Genomic DNA, 15,093 nt, shown 5'->3' with positions numbered 1-15,093 from the left:
AATAATGCCACAAGGAATATCCATATACCTAAACAAACCTAGTGATCTTATATGAGTGTTTCCATATGTTAGATTCCTAGAGGTTGTTCTGAAAGTTTTGAGAAGTTTGAGAAGCCGTATATTAAATTTCCAAAGGGACACCTGAAAACATTTTTCTTTGTGTGTCACATTACTTTTTTGTTTATGATTAATTCTGAATTTACTTCAAGTTTGCAAGCAAAAGGAAATGAAAGAGAAAGTTGAGCATGTCAGTTTACATGAACAGTGTAACAAACTACCCCAGAACTTAGTAGGTTTTTTTTTTTTGAGACAAAGTCTCACTCTGTTGCCCAGGCTAGACTGTTGCCAGGGCTAGAGTGCCGTGGCGTCAGCCTAGCTCACAGCAACCTCAAACTCCTGAGCTCAAGTGATCCTCTTGCCTCAGCCTCCTGAGTAGCTGGGACTAAGGCACTTGCCACGCCACCATGCCTGGCTAATTTTTTGTTTGTATTTTTAGTTGCCGGGCTAATATTTTCTATTTTTAGTAGAGACAGGGTCTCACTCTTGCTCAGGCTGGTCTCAAACTCCTCACCTCAAGTGATGCTCCCGCCTCGGCTTCCCAGAGTGTTAGGATTACAGCCCTGAGCCACTGTGCCCGGCCAGAACTTAGTAGTTTAAAGCAACCACCATTTATTTGTTCATGATATTCTGGATCAGCTAGTGGTTCTTCTGATTTGGCTGTGTTGCGGGATCAGCGGTCTGGAGTGGCCTCACCCACATCTGGGTCCTCCCCTGGGGTGGCTGGTATGGCTGGAGCTTCCCTTTGTGCACATTCTCCCGCTGAGGGGGCTACTCCAGGCTTGTTCACGTGACGAGGGAAGAGTTCCTGGGAGCAAGAGAGGGCAAGCCTCAGAGGGCAAACGCTTGTCAAACCTCTGTGGCCATCACATGTGCTGGTGTCCTGTTGGTCAGAGCAAGTCACATAGCCAAGCCTATGCCCGAGGGTAGAAAAATAGACTCCATCTCCCGATGGTAGGAGCAACAAAGTCATATTGCAAAGAGGCATTCACACAAGGATAGGAGGGACTGTTGTGGCCGTTGTTATAAATAAGGAACAGCAAGCCCTCACAGTGAGGAGCTCTGTCCATGTGGAGACCCTGTTGTCGCCTTTGTAGACAGCCTGAGGTGGCCCTGTTGCCTTGTTACACAAATGGTGTCATACCTTATTCTTTCAATAAGTTTCTGTTGTCACAGGATCATAGAGAAGGGACCATCTTCATATTCTTGGGGACAGATAGGGAAGGGAACATTCCTGTGATTTATATTTTAGTTGAATCCTTCACCGTGTAAAGCAAGTCAGAACAGATCTGGCACTGGGCTGGAGCTCCATCAGGTGTACAGTGGGAGCTTCCCCGAGGGTCACATGAATGCTGTGAGGTTGCAGATGTTCTTGATCTAGTGGGGCAGCAAGCTTTGTCTGGCTGGAGCTTCAGGTATCACCTAGAAATTCTGACAGGTTTGGGCAAAAGGGAACGAAAAATGCATCTGGATATTTCTAACATAGCTTGTCCAAGCGACACATACTAAAATGGTCACATGTATTTACTATACTCTTCAGTGCACTGGATACAGAAGGTAGTTCTAACTCATTAGATTATGGAGTAGAAAAGTCATGTTGAAAATCCTGGGTTTTATTTGGGTGTTTTATTTGCTCTTGTTAATTTTCTTTAGTGTATATAAAGTGAGATTGAGAATCCCTGCTCTCCCTCCTGTTCTGTGAAAAGAATGTATATAAGTATAAATCTTTTGAAATTCCTCAACTCTTGTAGAAAGGTATTGTGCATTCACGCAGTATTCCTTTTTAGAAAATTTGCATAAGTTGATGTGTCAGTAAATCAAGTCTTAGAACCTTGGGGACTTTAGAACAATTCATCTGTTTTATGAAATGATAGTATATTTTAATTTTGCAAAATAGTACTAGTCTTAGTTCAGAGTGAATAATTCCTTATCCTTCTCCCCCTGAATTTTCTGAGCCCCCTTGTACATGTGTGGGGGTGGGGCAGGGAGTGTGTGCTGTGTTTTGAAGCACTTTCACCACCAGAGACAGGAGAAACCTGGAGGCTGCAACCAGTGACAATCAAAAACAGTAGCAAGGAAGTGCGTAGTTATCAGAAGCTACTCAACAAATAGCACCGTTCCATATCTTATTCCATTTAATTCATAGAACAATCCAGTGATGAAGGGGTTAATATCACCACCAGGCAGATGAGCAAACTCAGGCACATACATTAAAAAGCACCAGGATGCCATTGGGCAGCCTTGTTCCTGGCGTGAGTATGAGCAGTGATTGGAAGGAGTTGGCTCTCTGCTGCCCTTCACCTTCTTGATGGATCCTACGAGCAAGGTAAAACACCAGAATGAGCAGGGGTCAGAGAAGGGGCAGATGGCCAAGACTCAGGTTCTTGCGCTGTGCTGAGGGGAAGGAAGTGTGGGTCACCTCGCTGGTTTCTTGTGGGTCAGTGAGAGAGCCCAGGTGAGGAGCCCAGCACAGTCAGCCTGCAAAAATATCACCTGCTGCCCCTGAGGCCTCATCTCCACCTCCAACCCCTGTGACCCTCCACATTGATCAGAATGCAGTGGGCATGGGAGGCCACTGGGTGCCCTGTAGGATGCCCCAGGCCTGAGCACCATCCAGTGAGAACACAGCCATCTTCTGTCTCCTCTCCCCCACCCCAAGGGAAGGGCAAGAGGGCAGAGGGGGAGCCTGAATGGGAAAGTGCGTCACATTTAAACCCCCATCAATGTTGATGACTTGTTTTATGAGTGACGTTTAGTATAATGCTTAGAAGAAAATTAAAGCCTCCCTGTAATGAAGGGCTGTATAAAGACTTACTTGGCACCCCCGCTGGGGGGCACTTCCTAGCCAAGTACAGCAGATGTGGAAGGTGAGTAGCCAAAGCTTTTATTGGTAGTCATCTTTTTGTTCACAGAAGTGAGGGTGATGTTCAAAAGCTGTATGGCAGGCAGAGGTTACCTTTATACTCCTGGGTTTTTTGTTTGTTTTCATTTTATTTTGTTTTGTTTTTACATCCTAAAATGTCATTGTGGTTTGTTTTGTAATTGGAGAATGGAAATGCCATCTCACTCATGCAGTGCGCATGTCCCGAACACCTCCTACGTGTCAGTTCCTGTGGAGCAGCTGGGACTCCTAGGGACTGTCACCCAGGCACAGCAGAGAGGTACCACGGCCGTTCCCATCTCAGCGAGGCTCAGAGAAGTCAGCACTACCAAGCCCGCCCCGATTCAGAACTGTGCACTTAAATACCATGCTGGTGGCCCTGAGGGCTGGTGGGATGTTTGTAAGATGCATGAGCAGCCTTAGATGTGCTAGGATTTTGTTGTGTCTTCTACTCTTCCTCTTCTCCCTTCATTATAGTTGCTTTATCTCCCCAGAGTCTTATTTCTTCAAGCCTCGTAGCACATTCATCATCGTCGCCATATACTGTTGGCAGCATTATGGTAAAAGCCATGAGAGCAGAGACTGGCTTTTCCCCCCTGTGCCCGGGGCCTTGCACAGTGCCTGCCAGATGTCGGGCGCTCGGCAGCATTTGTTTGCTGGTGGTGTAGAGCTCTTCCAGACTCATTGCTAACTAGATCTGGTCACTTAATGATAATGAAGATGATAAAGATAATTCTGTTGAAAATGAAAAAGATCATCATTCTCACCACTGTTATTCCATGAGGGGGCCAGCTCCCTAGCTGCCGTTTCACACAGACTGCCCTGAGGTCACTTTAATCCTCAATTCCTGGTGTCCCCGAGGCAGGCTGTTTTCTGGGAGTTCCAGGTTGCTAACTCTCTAAGCACTATTTAGCCACTCATCATTCATTGAACACATTCAGTGACTGCTTCTGGATCTGGGATCCTGATGAAGATGTCTAGTACTTGGATCATCTTCATGGTGACCCAGTCCCTGGGATGGCACTGGGCAGGGACACCTGGAATCTCCCTAGGTACCCCTCACTTGTAACCCAACATCATTCTTTTATGTCATTCACATTCTCCGGCTGAGAGATCTGGGCCTTCCCTCCTGAGTCCGCGGGTGCTGGTAGTAGAGTGAAGTGCCCTGATCGGGGTCCGGGCTAGAAGCTGGCACTGCGGAGCCGAGCTGTGCAGCAGAGCTCCCATATGGTGGGAATTGGGAGTGTGTCAGCCAGTCACCCAGTGCCAACTAGCACAGATTTAAAGATTTCTTGATGCTCCTAGACAGCTGAGCCGAGATTTTATCATCGGCAGCAAATGTAGCCAGCCCGTTGTCGCCTTGGCAGCAAACTGGAGCACTGAGTTGACAGGACACCAGTGTGGGGCTGTCTAAGAACCTTCTCTTTGGTGCCTGTGTGGTGTTCTGTGTTGAATTGTGTATCCAGGGTTTCTGGGAGTGAGGAATATTGCCCTCTACTGGGACGCTAACATTTTTAATTCAAGCAGTGTAGCCAAAAATGTTTCTGTTGACAGCAGTGTTTCTAACATGCTTGGTGGAAACTGAAATATTTGTATTAATGAGGCTGAATATTGAGAGTTATAGAAGGGGTTTCCAGTTCTGATGTACTCTCGCCTCCCACCTGCAGTAGGAATGTGAGGAGTCAAAAACTTATATTTGTTGTTGGTATTGAAGTAATTCACCCAGAAATTCTTCTCTGTACTTATTTGCTACCCTGGATAATTAATTAGGGCAGGTCTCCCTCTAGAATCTGTACTCTTGTTGGATGGTATGTGAATGATGATCTTTCTGCATGGAATCCTATTTTAAATGTACCAGTTGGACCACTTGTTGTAAACCAAGGACCGCTTTTCTAAAATCACTCCTAATGTAGTTATGATTTATAATGATTGGTATTACAGAAAATTTCTCTATATTGGTAAAACCTCGTAGTAATCTCATGGTCCATGGGACCTCTAAAATTATTTTGATGTAATAGAATTTAATGGTGAATAGATTGCTAAAAATCTAATTTACATTCTACAGGAATTAGCAAGTAAGGCACTTTGAATTTGTTAGGGCAGCACTTTTCAGCAGTGACCCGCAGTTAGAAATCTACCTCATAGGGCAACAGCTCACATGTGTGTATTTGTACCTAAATATATAGACGTACACATGGAAATGAAACAAAACTTCCCCAAATTTATTTATTCTGTGCAGTACACTCTGATACTTCCTGTTTTTCTTCCTATCTTTTATTTTATTATTATATTATTTTTTTGAAACAGGGTCTCACTTTACCACTTGGGCTGGAGTGCAGTGGCACAATCATAGCTCACAGCAACCTCAAACTCCTGGGCTCAAGCGATCCTCCTGCCTCAGCCTCATAAGGTGCTAGGATCACAGGTGTGAGCCACTGTGCCTGGCCTCTTCGTGTCTTTTAAATGTCTACTTCCTTCTTCCCTCCCTCTTTCTTTATATGCTGGTTGTGACCCACCGAAGTCAGTCATCATCTCCTAAGCCACAGTTTGAAGCACACTGCATTAGGGATAAAGATTTTCAGCTGTCTCCACCCCTTCCTTTCTCTAAGTTTCTGGTGGGTGGGTGGTGTGAGTGTATGTGTGTGTAGTTCTTTTCTTTTTAAAAATAATCCTCTGCCTTCTGCCAGATAGCAGAACAAAAGAAATATGAAGAGCTTAGAATCCCCACCTTTGCCTTTGGACTCAGTTGCCCTGACTCTCCTCCAAACCGTTAGGGCAAATAGCCCTCTAAGAAGTGCCTTCCTGAGCGACGTACCCTGAGGTGCTGTAGGAAAGTCCTTCTCTGTTTGCTGGGGGAGAGTGACCATTACAACTCCTTTAATAAGACCCACAGAATTACCTCTGCTGTGGCTTGGGAGTAGCATTATTTAATAATAATCATATGGTAATAGTAAATATTTATTAAGCACTCAGTGTGATTCAGATGTGGCCTCAATGCTTTATGTGTGTTATTCATTGAGTCTTCACAACTACCCTGTGAGACAGGTGCCACCACTTACCCCGAGTTACACACAGGAAGATGAGGTGGAAAAGGTCATGCAGAGGACGCCTCGGTTGAGCTGAGTTCTTACCCACGAGGCACACCCCTCTGCCAGAGGGCCCAGCAGAACAGCACGTTTTCCGCAGGCTGCGCTTGAGAGTGGCGGGACACCTTGCTTTGCTTTAAGTGTTCGTGCGTGCGGTCGAACACAGGTATTGGTTGACGTCTTCTGTGTCCCAGGCACTTTGCTAGACACTGTGGGTAGACTTAGGAATGACATGGTCCCATCATGCAGTGCGATGAAGATGGGGACCGCTCCCTGAGGAGACCCCAGAGGGAGCAGGGCAGATGGCAGGCCATCCGTGGTGGGCTCCCTCTACCCGAGTATATCCCTGCCTCTCTGCTCTTGGGGAGTGGTGTGGGGTGGGGAGTGGCATGTAGGAGCGTCACAGGGGCCAGGTGCCACTGACCCTTCGTTGGCTTATATACACAAACCCCAAGGAAAGTATTGGCCAGCTTTGTAGGATAACTAAAAAACACTTTTAGGAATCCCTTTATCTTCATGTTCCTAAGGGATTAAAGTAGCTTTTCTTTTGCATGGTTGTCATCAATAGGGATGCAAGAGAAAAATTAACCGTTCTCTAATTGAATCAGATTATTATTATTTTTATTTTAGAGACAGGGTCTTGCTCTGTTGCCCAGGCTGGAGTGTAGTGGCAAGATTATAGCTGACTGCAGCCTCAAACTCCTGGGCTCAAGCGATCCTCCTGCCTCAGCCTCCTGAGTAACTGGGACTGTAGACGTGTATCACCACACCTGGCTAATTTTTATTATTATTTTTTGTAGAGATGGGGTCTCACAAAGTTGCCCAATCTGGTCTCAGACTTCTGGCCTTAAGTGATCCTTTTACCTTAGCCTCCCAAAGTGCTGGGATTATAGGTGTAAGCCACCATGCCCAGCTAGATTATTCTGTTATCTAATAGAGGGTCCTGGAGGTAATTCTTTAATTTAAATGAAAAATAACAGGCTGGATACAGTGTCTCATGCCTGTAATCCTACCACTCTGGGAGGCCAAGGTGGAGGATCACTTGAGGTCAGGAATTAGAGACCAGCCTGAGCAAGAGCAAGACCCTGTCTCTATCAAAAATAGAAAAATTAGCTGGGCATTGTGGCACACGCCTGTAGTCCCAGCTACTGGGGAGGCTGAGGCAGGAGGATCACTTGAGCCCAGCAGTTTGAGGTTGTAGTGAGCTATGGTAATGCCACGGCACTCCAGCTGGGGTGACAGAGCAAGACAAATAAATAAATCAGTAAGTAAATAAATAAATAACATGGGTGGTTCAGAAAGATCAAAGTTTTCTATGTTTATGTGGCCTCATGATCTCTTTTCACCCTGGAACTACCTCTTCTCAGCGCCATGTTGTAAACCTAGCTTGAGATTGTCTCTCTTCCCCTCATCTGTTTAGGCTACAGAGAAAAACACCTCACAAACTGTTTTGTGCTAGCGTTAGTTATCTGAAAACTTGCAAATAACACTGATCTGCCTGGGTGAGATGAACTGAGCAGACACTGTCTTCCAGTCCCGACTGCTCGGCGAGGACGGCAGCAACAGCACCGGGAGCTGATTAGAAAGGCAGGCCCAGGGCTCCTGCTCTGCATGCTAACAAGGCCCAGGTGATACACATGTACATGAGAGGGGAAGAAGCACTGCCTAGGCCAGGCCAAGACACGTGTGTTTTTCCCAGGTGTGGAAAGAAGCATCGGAGGACACCCTTTGTTCTTGTCCACTCTCCAGCTGCCCCAGGCGTGTGTGGGGTGGCGGTGGGAGCCAGCACTTTGTGCTTCTACCCTGTGTGCTCCCCGACACCCACCAGCGCTCACTGATCAGCTTGCCTGCTTAATTAAACCCTCAAAACTATATTTCATCCTGTGGTGGTCATACACATACATGCCACAGGCACATACATATAATTTCAGTAAGTTTCTGGGTCAAATTCAACATTTGTCAAGAACAGGTTTATTAAGTTACAACTGAAATACAATGAATGGTACATATTTAAAGTATACAATTTGATAAGTTTTGACATATGTGTATACCAGTGAACCCATTGTCACAATCAAGATCATCAACATACCCATCACCCACTAAAGTTCTCCAAGTTCATCTGTATCCTCTCTGCCATCCCCAGGCAGCTGCTAGTCAGCTTTCTGTCACTAGGGGCCAGTTTGCATTTTGCAGAGTTGTGTATACATAAATGGAATCAAACAGTATGGCCTTTTTTGTGTGTGTGACAACTTTCACTTAGCATGCTTATTTTGAGATTTGTCTTGGGTACCTTGTGTACCGTGTGTATCTGTATTTCATTTCTTCTTATTGCTGAGTAATATTCCATTATATGAATGTAACACAGTTTATATACGTGTTGGTAAAAGAAAAGAAAGACAGAGAGAGAGAGGGATGGAGGGAAGGAGAGACGGGGAGGGGGGATGGGAAGAGAAAGAAAGAAAGAAACATTGGAGTCTCCATTCTCTCCCAGTTGCCCAGGCTCGGGGATTTTCTCATGCGAGATGAGACTAATTCCCCGCAGTGGTGTTGCCGGCAGCAGACTGCTGGGCTCTGCACTCCATTTCGCCTGTGCCTCTCAGAGGAGCCTTCCCGAGTGCAGATAGATACTTGCTCTCCCAGGGGCTGCAGGCTGCGAGGACACATTGCTGGAGCTACCTTGGGCAGGAGTCACTGTCCCTGCCTGAGAGCAGACTGAGGCCTCAGTCTGTGGCTGGGCAGCCGTGGGAGCTCCTCACCTTCCTGTGCCCCCCCTCTCCTCTCCTGCGGAGTTCTTGCCCGGCCCTGCCAGAGTCTGCTCGGCCTTCCAGTGGGCCCTGTGGGCAGGGTGTCCAGGGTGTCCTGCATGTCAGTGGTGCGTCCTGGATGGCAGCGTGATTGGGGTGAGGGAAGCAGTGTCTCCCATGCTCCCGGGGTTGACCTCAGCCCCTCTGTGTGTGACACAACCTAGGTCTAGTGTAGTAAATCAGAACACCCGCCTAATGCCCTGGGACACGCTTTATGTTTTCCAGACACTGCTAGCGGGCATGCGGAACCGCGAGAACAGCTCGCCCTGCCAGGGCAACGGAGAGCAGGCCGGCAGGGGCAGGCACTCGGGCTCTGTGTGGCTGGGCGAGGACGAGCCCTGCAACGATGTCACCACCCCTTCCTACAAGAAGCCTCTGTATGGCATCTCACACAAGATCATGGAGAAGAAGAATCCTCCCTCGGGGGACCTCCTTAACACGTATGAGCTCTTCGAGAAGGCAAACCCCAGCAACAGCCCCTCGCCGCTGCGGCTCCTCAATGAGCCACAGAAGCGGGACTATGGCAGCACCGGGGCAGCCACCGACGGCGACCCCAACATCTACTTCCTGATCCAGAAGATGTTCTACATGCTCAACACCCTCACGTCCAACATGTCCCAGCTGCACAGCAAAGTGGACCTGCTCTCCCTGGAGGTGAGCCGCATCAAGAAGCAGGTGAGCCCCACTGAGATGGTGGCCAAGTTCCAGCCGCCCCCTGAGTACCAGCTCACGGCGGCTGAGCTCAAGCAGATCGTGGACCAGAGCCTGTCGGGTGGGGACCTGGCCTGCCGCCTGCTGGTGCAGCTCTTCCCCGAGCTCTTCAGCGACGTCGACTTCTCCCGCGGCTGCAGTGCCTGTGGCTTTGCCGCCAAGCGGAAGCTGGAGTCGCTGCACCTGCAGCTCATCCGAAACTACGTGGAGGTGTACTACCCCTCGGTGAAGGACACGGCCGTGTGGCAGGCCGAGTGCTTGCCGCAGCTGAACGACTTCTTCAGCCGCTTCTGGGCCCAGCGGGAGATGGAGGACAGCCAGCCTGGCGGCCAGGTCGCCGGTTTCTTTGAGGCCGAGCAGGTGGACACTGGCCACTTCCTAGACGGCAAAGACCAGGAGGAGGCCCTGTCTCTGGACCGGAGCAGCACCATTGCCTCGGACCACGCGGTGGACACGCAGGACCTGACCGAGTTCCTGGACGAAGCCTCTTCCCCGGGCGAGTTCGCCGTCTTCCTGCTGCACCGGCTCTTCCCCGAGCTCTTCGACCACCGGAAGCTGGGCGAGCAGTACAGCTGCTACGGGGACGGCGGCAAGCAGGAGCTGGACCCGCAGAGGCTGCAGATCATCCGCAACTACACGGAGATCTACTTCCCCGACATGCAGGAGGAGGAGGCCTGGCTGCAGCAGTGCGCCCAGCGCATCAACGACGAGCTCGAGGGCCTGGGGCTGGACGCGGGCAGCGAGGGCGAGCCCCCGCGCGACGACTGCTACGACTCCTCCAGCCTGCCCGATGACATCTCCGTGGTCAAGGTGGAGGACAGCTTCGAGGGCGAGCGGCCCGGCCGGCGCTCCAAGAAGATCTGGCTGGTGCCCATTGACTTTGACAAGCTGGAGATCCCGCAGCCCGACTTCGAGGTGCCGGGCGCCGACTGCCTGCTCAGCAAGGAGCAGCTGCGCAGCGTCTACGAGAGCAGCCTGTCCATCGGCAACTTTGCCTCCCGCCTGCTGGTGCACCTCTTCCCCGAGCTCTTCACCCACGAGAACCTGCGCAAGCAGTACAACTGCAGTGGCTCCCTGGGCAAGAAGCAGCTGGACCCGACCCGCATCAAGCTTATCCGCCACTACGTGCAGCTGCTGTACCCCCGGGCCAAAAACGACCGCGTGTGGACGCTGGAGTTCGTGGGCAAGCTGGACGAGCGCTGCCGGCGCCGCGACACGGAGCAGAGGCGCTCCTACCAGCAGCAGCGCAAGGTCCACGTGCCGGGCCCCGAGTGCAGAGACCTGGGGAGCTATGCAATCAACCCCGAGAGGTTCCGGGAGGAGTTTGAGGGGCCCCCGCTGCCCCCCGAAAGGAGCAGCAAGGACTTCTGCAAGATCCCCTTGGACGAGCTGGTGGTCCCCTCGCCCGACTTCCCGGTGCCTTCCCCCTACCTGCTGTCAGACAAGGAGGTGCGTGAGATCGTGCAGCAGAGCCTCTCCGTGGGCAACTTCGCCGCCCGGCTCCTCGTCCGGCTCTTTCCCGAACTCTTCACCGCCGAGAACCTGCGGCTGCAGTACAACCATTCCGGGGCTTGCAACAAGAAGCAGCTGGACCCCACGCGGCTGCGACTCATCCGTCACTACGTGGAAGCCGTGTACCCCGTGGAGAAGATGGAGGAGGTGTGGCACTATGAATGTATCCCTAGCATCGATGAGCGGTGTCGCCGCCCCAACAGGAAAAAATGCGACATCCTCAAGAAAGCCAAGAAAGTAGAGAAATGATGGCCTGTGGTGCTGCCCAGAGACTCGAAGGGCAGGAATGCTGAGCAATGGGCACCCTTGGGATTGAGTGTTATTTTGGAGCACGTGTACGGTATCCACAGACAGGCACCTTATGTCAGTGGGGAGTGGCTTACTACATTTGCACACGTAAACACCCACCCAGCCACTAGAAAAGCCTTGAATTGGTCTCTTCTACTTTAGACTTTTGTCCTGTGTTCCCTGATGGTGCAGCCCACACGTGGGGCCGCCCAGCTGTGGGAACAGGGTCTGGGGTGAGCCTCACTCCCTGGTGGTGCCCACCCCAGCCCCTCACAACTTAAAATGCAAACTCAGCAACTCTCTTTTTCCTCTTCCCACATTTCACATCTTCCATTTTGATCCTTTGTTTTTAATTAAAAAGAAACTCTTTTTTAAAAAAAAATCATTGGGCTCTTTGGGAGCCGTTTTACTTAGAGAAAATTTTTTAAAAGTGCCATGTTCATGCACGATGGCTAATCATAGATCCAAGTGGCATAGAGGCTGATTTTACTGGCCTTGTCTTTTACATCTGATTTTGGAAGAGTCAAAATGCCCCTTGGATGGCAGTAGAGGGGCTGGAATGGTATGAAGTGCTTTGCAGCCATGTCCAAGTTTCCTTCTCTGCTGTGGTGCCCAGGAAGGCTTCGTTGCAGCTTGGCCTGTCTGACGTTGCCGCATCAGTAGAGTGTTGTACGCACTCTCTGTAGACAGAACACTGGATGATATTAATATGAATGTCGATAGACGTGGAAACACGTTCACAATGTCCTCATCTGAGCTGTGTCCTGCCACTGCCCCCATTCCCTCTCCATGTGTGGTTGCTGGTTGGAGGGAGCAGACATGTTTCCTTGGAAAACCATATGGGGGCATTGGCTTTTTGTTTGATTTAAGGCTGGGCCTCTTTGGGCTCACCAGTAGCTGTTTACTTTCTGAGTGTGTATTTGTACAAAGATCCGGGTTCTGGGAGCTGTGTTGTGACTTCCCCAGACCTCAGTGTTAGCTCCTCCAGGCGGCAGCAGGTCCTTGTTCCTCAGAGCGGGCATTGGAAGGACACAGGTCATCTCAAATGGGGCTCCCATGTTCCTTCCCTGGGTCCACTCAGAACTTTCCCCTTGAACCCTATTGAAGTCCTGCTGTCCTACACCTGGCCCATCCCTTGGCTTTGGGGTGCACATCTCTTCTCTCCCCACTGATTGGGAAGGTCAAACTACTCCAGGCCAGCAGCATGCTTTCTAACCGGGACATTCCCCAACACGTAATTTCCTTAAAAGTAATACTTTTACCTATCTAACTTTGGGGGCCAAATGCCTAAGAGGGAAAGGAAACAGTCTAACACAAACTGAATACATCATACCAGAGACCCAGAAAATTAATTGAATCATGCAGGGTAGTCATAAAACCCTTGTGAGATGTTACAGATTTAATAATCTAATGGCTTAATATTTTGCTACCTTAAAATGCAGAGATAATAGAAACAATCTGTGAATTTTCTTAGTACAGCTGATACGGACTTCAGTTCTGGTGGCTGTATGGCATAATTTTGCCTGTACCTAGTGGGCATTTTTTTTTTATATCTGATATAGGATCTGTGAGCAATGTAAAGTTGCTGATCTAACTTTAGTAAATTTGCTTTTAGATGTCATTTACAGATTATTTCTGTTGAAACTGTAAAACCTAAATTATTTGAAATTTAGAAATACACAGGGACTTAATGACCCTTTCTATCACACATGCACACAAACTTCTTACTAAAAAAGTGAGATGAAGGGGACCTACATGAATAGCAAGTTCAACTTCCTTGTGCCTGGAAAGAAGGGACCGGATCAGCCAGGAACTCACTTCCCCCGTCACTTGGGCCTTTCTCTACGCCTTAGTCTCTCCAGCACACGCATGCCGCACACACACACCCTACCCAAAGATGGCTGGGGCACCCCCCCCCCCCCCCCGCCAGCCCTGCTGGTTGGGAGGGTCCCGTGGAATTTGTTCTAGTCTCTAGGATGTATCCAAGAGGATTCCAAGCCATGTGAAAATTGCCCTGCTTTCTAGAGGGTGGAATGTGACCCTGCAACTTTAGAAGCACAATCATGTAGTAATAATTTTTTTTTAAACTTCTATCTGCCCATGTTAGAGAAATCCATAAGTTCTAGGAATTAAATACGTCTCTTTGTAACCTAGAACATGCTACGTTTTTGGAAACCATATTGTGGTGGTTCTCTTAATGCCTTTCGTTTGTAGGGCTTCTTCCCCCCAAATCTTATAGTCCCTTGTTCAGTGAAGAGAGGTGGACATACTCTGGGAGCTGTTTCCTGTCCCTCTGGACCATCGTCAGGAAATGCCTGCAGGTCCTGTGTTCCGTCTGTATGGGGTCCGCACCTGTTCGTCCATACAGGTAACTCCAGTGGGCGTTTTTTTTTTTTATAAGAAGCAATAGAAGTACAAAAGACTTATTTTTTCAAAATTTAATATGTTCTGTGAAATCTGTTGGCAACCCTTTTCCTTCTCCCCATCTAAATTCTTAGGTTTTTACTTGCTTTTTGGAATTTTTTTTTTTTTTTGGCCTTGTATTTCAAGGACTAAACAATTAGCACACATTTTGGTGTTAAGTGAAATAGTAAGTCACAATAGGTGGTAGTCTTCATCATCTTCTCTGTTAGTAAGTTTTTAAAGAATGTATGAAGATAGTTGTGAATGGACTGAGTGTTGGAATCCTGCTTCAGTTCACCTTGGCTGTGTCTACATGACAACAAACCATTTGACAGGGAATAAAATTGTGTCTAGTGTCATTAGCACTCATGTGCTCCTCCCCCTTCGGTGTTGGCCCCAAACCTTCCTTTCCTTTTAAGTTTGGGGGGAGGAGTAGCACATCAGCTGCAATCATCAACCAACCTATGGGATCTACTTAGTGGTGAATGGATGGATGGCTGTTGGAAAGGTGAGGGTCGCTGGCCTGACAACACCACAGCATGGCCACCTGGGTTCCTCTAGAGGTGGCCTCAGTTTCCACCATTTCCCCCACCCAATGTTTGCTTCTTGCCCAGTTGAGAGGAGTTCTCGAGACTCCTGAAGGGAGGCCGTTGTGCTTGCACCCTGCCCGGCTGTGTAGATAGACTGTAGATAACACTGGAGTGGGGGTGGGGGCCGGGGGCTGTTACTGCTGTTTGGAAATACTTGCCTCTCGTAGATCCAGCCTTAATGTTTTTCTGACATCCTAGTAAGAGCAGACCCTGCACAAAGTGGATATCAGAGTTAATACTGTGAGGAGACAAAATAATGAGAATAGTTTTACCAAAGATAATGAAATATCACATGTCTGCATTTTACCATTGATCTGAGTGCATCCTTAGAAAACTGAATGTAACAAAAACCCAGGACATTTTTGGAAATTGTATGCTCTCTAGCAACTTTGTGTGAATTTTTATACAAGCACTGTTTTATGAGTTATATAAAATGTTATAAAAATAGAAAAAAATGTGGTCTCGTAACGTCTTATTTTTCTTAGGGCATTGATCTCTCAGAAAAGAATGTGTCTTGGTCTGTTTGTCTCTCCGTGCAGCTTCCTCATCCTGCTCCCAGGGGAGAGCATGATCGGTCCGGGGGTGTCAGCCTCCAGGGCTTCCGAGCCCGGGTGTCCGAGACACAGCTCACACACAGGCTTTCAGTTAGGCCACAGCTAATGACTGAGACGTCGCCAGACAAATCCTCCAAGTCTGCTTCTCCACAAACCACTTCCTGGGCATGCAGTGGGAGGCTCGTTTAACCTTTTTTTTACCTTTCC

At 48.8% G+C, this 15,093-nt stretch overlaps 2 protein-coding genes across 4 annotated transcripts in view; one reads left to right on the top strand and one right to left on the bottom strand.

The window, feature by feature from the left end:
* Nucleotides 1-14,787, top strand: part of BEND3 (BEN domain containing 3) — a 47,656-nt gene extending 32,869 nt beyond the window's left edge. Inside the window, exon 4 of the mRNA XM_045544114.1 lies at nt 9,054-14,787. Coding sequence (XP_045400070.1) covers nt 9,054-11,300 — 2,247 coding nt within the window. The 3' untranslated portion in view covers nt 11,301-14,787. The remainder of the gene's footprint in view (nt 1-9,053) is intronic.
* The window catches only part of MTRES1 (mitochondrial transcription rescue factor 1), a 23,669-nt gene continuing 22,353 nt past the window's right edge, over nt 13,778-15,093 (bottom strand). For 2 of the 3 annotated variants that reach the window (XR_006733550.1, XR_006733548.1), the window contains one exon: nt 13,778-14,542. The gene's annotated coding sequence lies outside the window, so the exon portion shown is untranslated. The remainder of the gene's footprint in view (nt 14,543-15,093) is intronic. The other variant, XR_006733549.1, reaches the window with a different exon arrangement.

The sequence above is a fragment of the Lemur catta genome, chromosome 2, assembly GCF_020740605.2.
Source record: "Lemur catta isolate mLemCat1 chromosome 2, mLemCat1.pri, whole genome shotgun sequence".
Classification (NCBI taxonomy): Eukaryota; Metazoa; Chordata; class Mammalia; order Primates; family Lemuridae; genus Lemur; species Lemur catta.
This window is presented reverse-complemented; position numbering and strand designations above follow the sequence as displayed.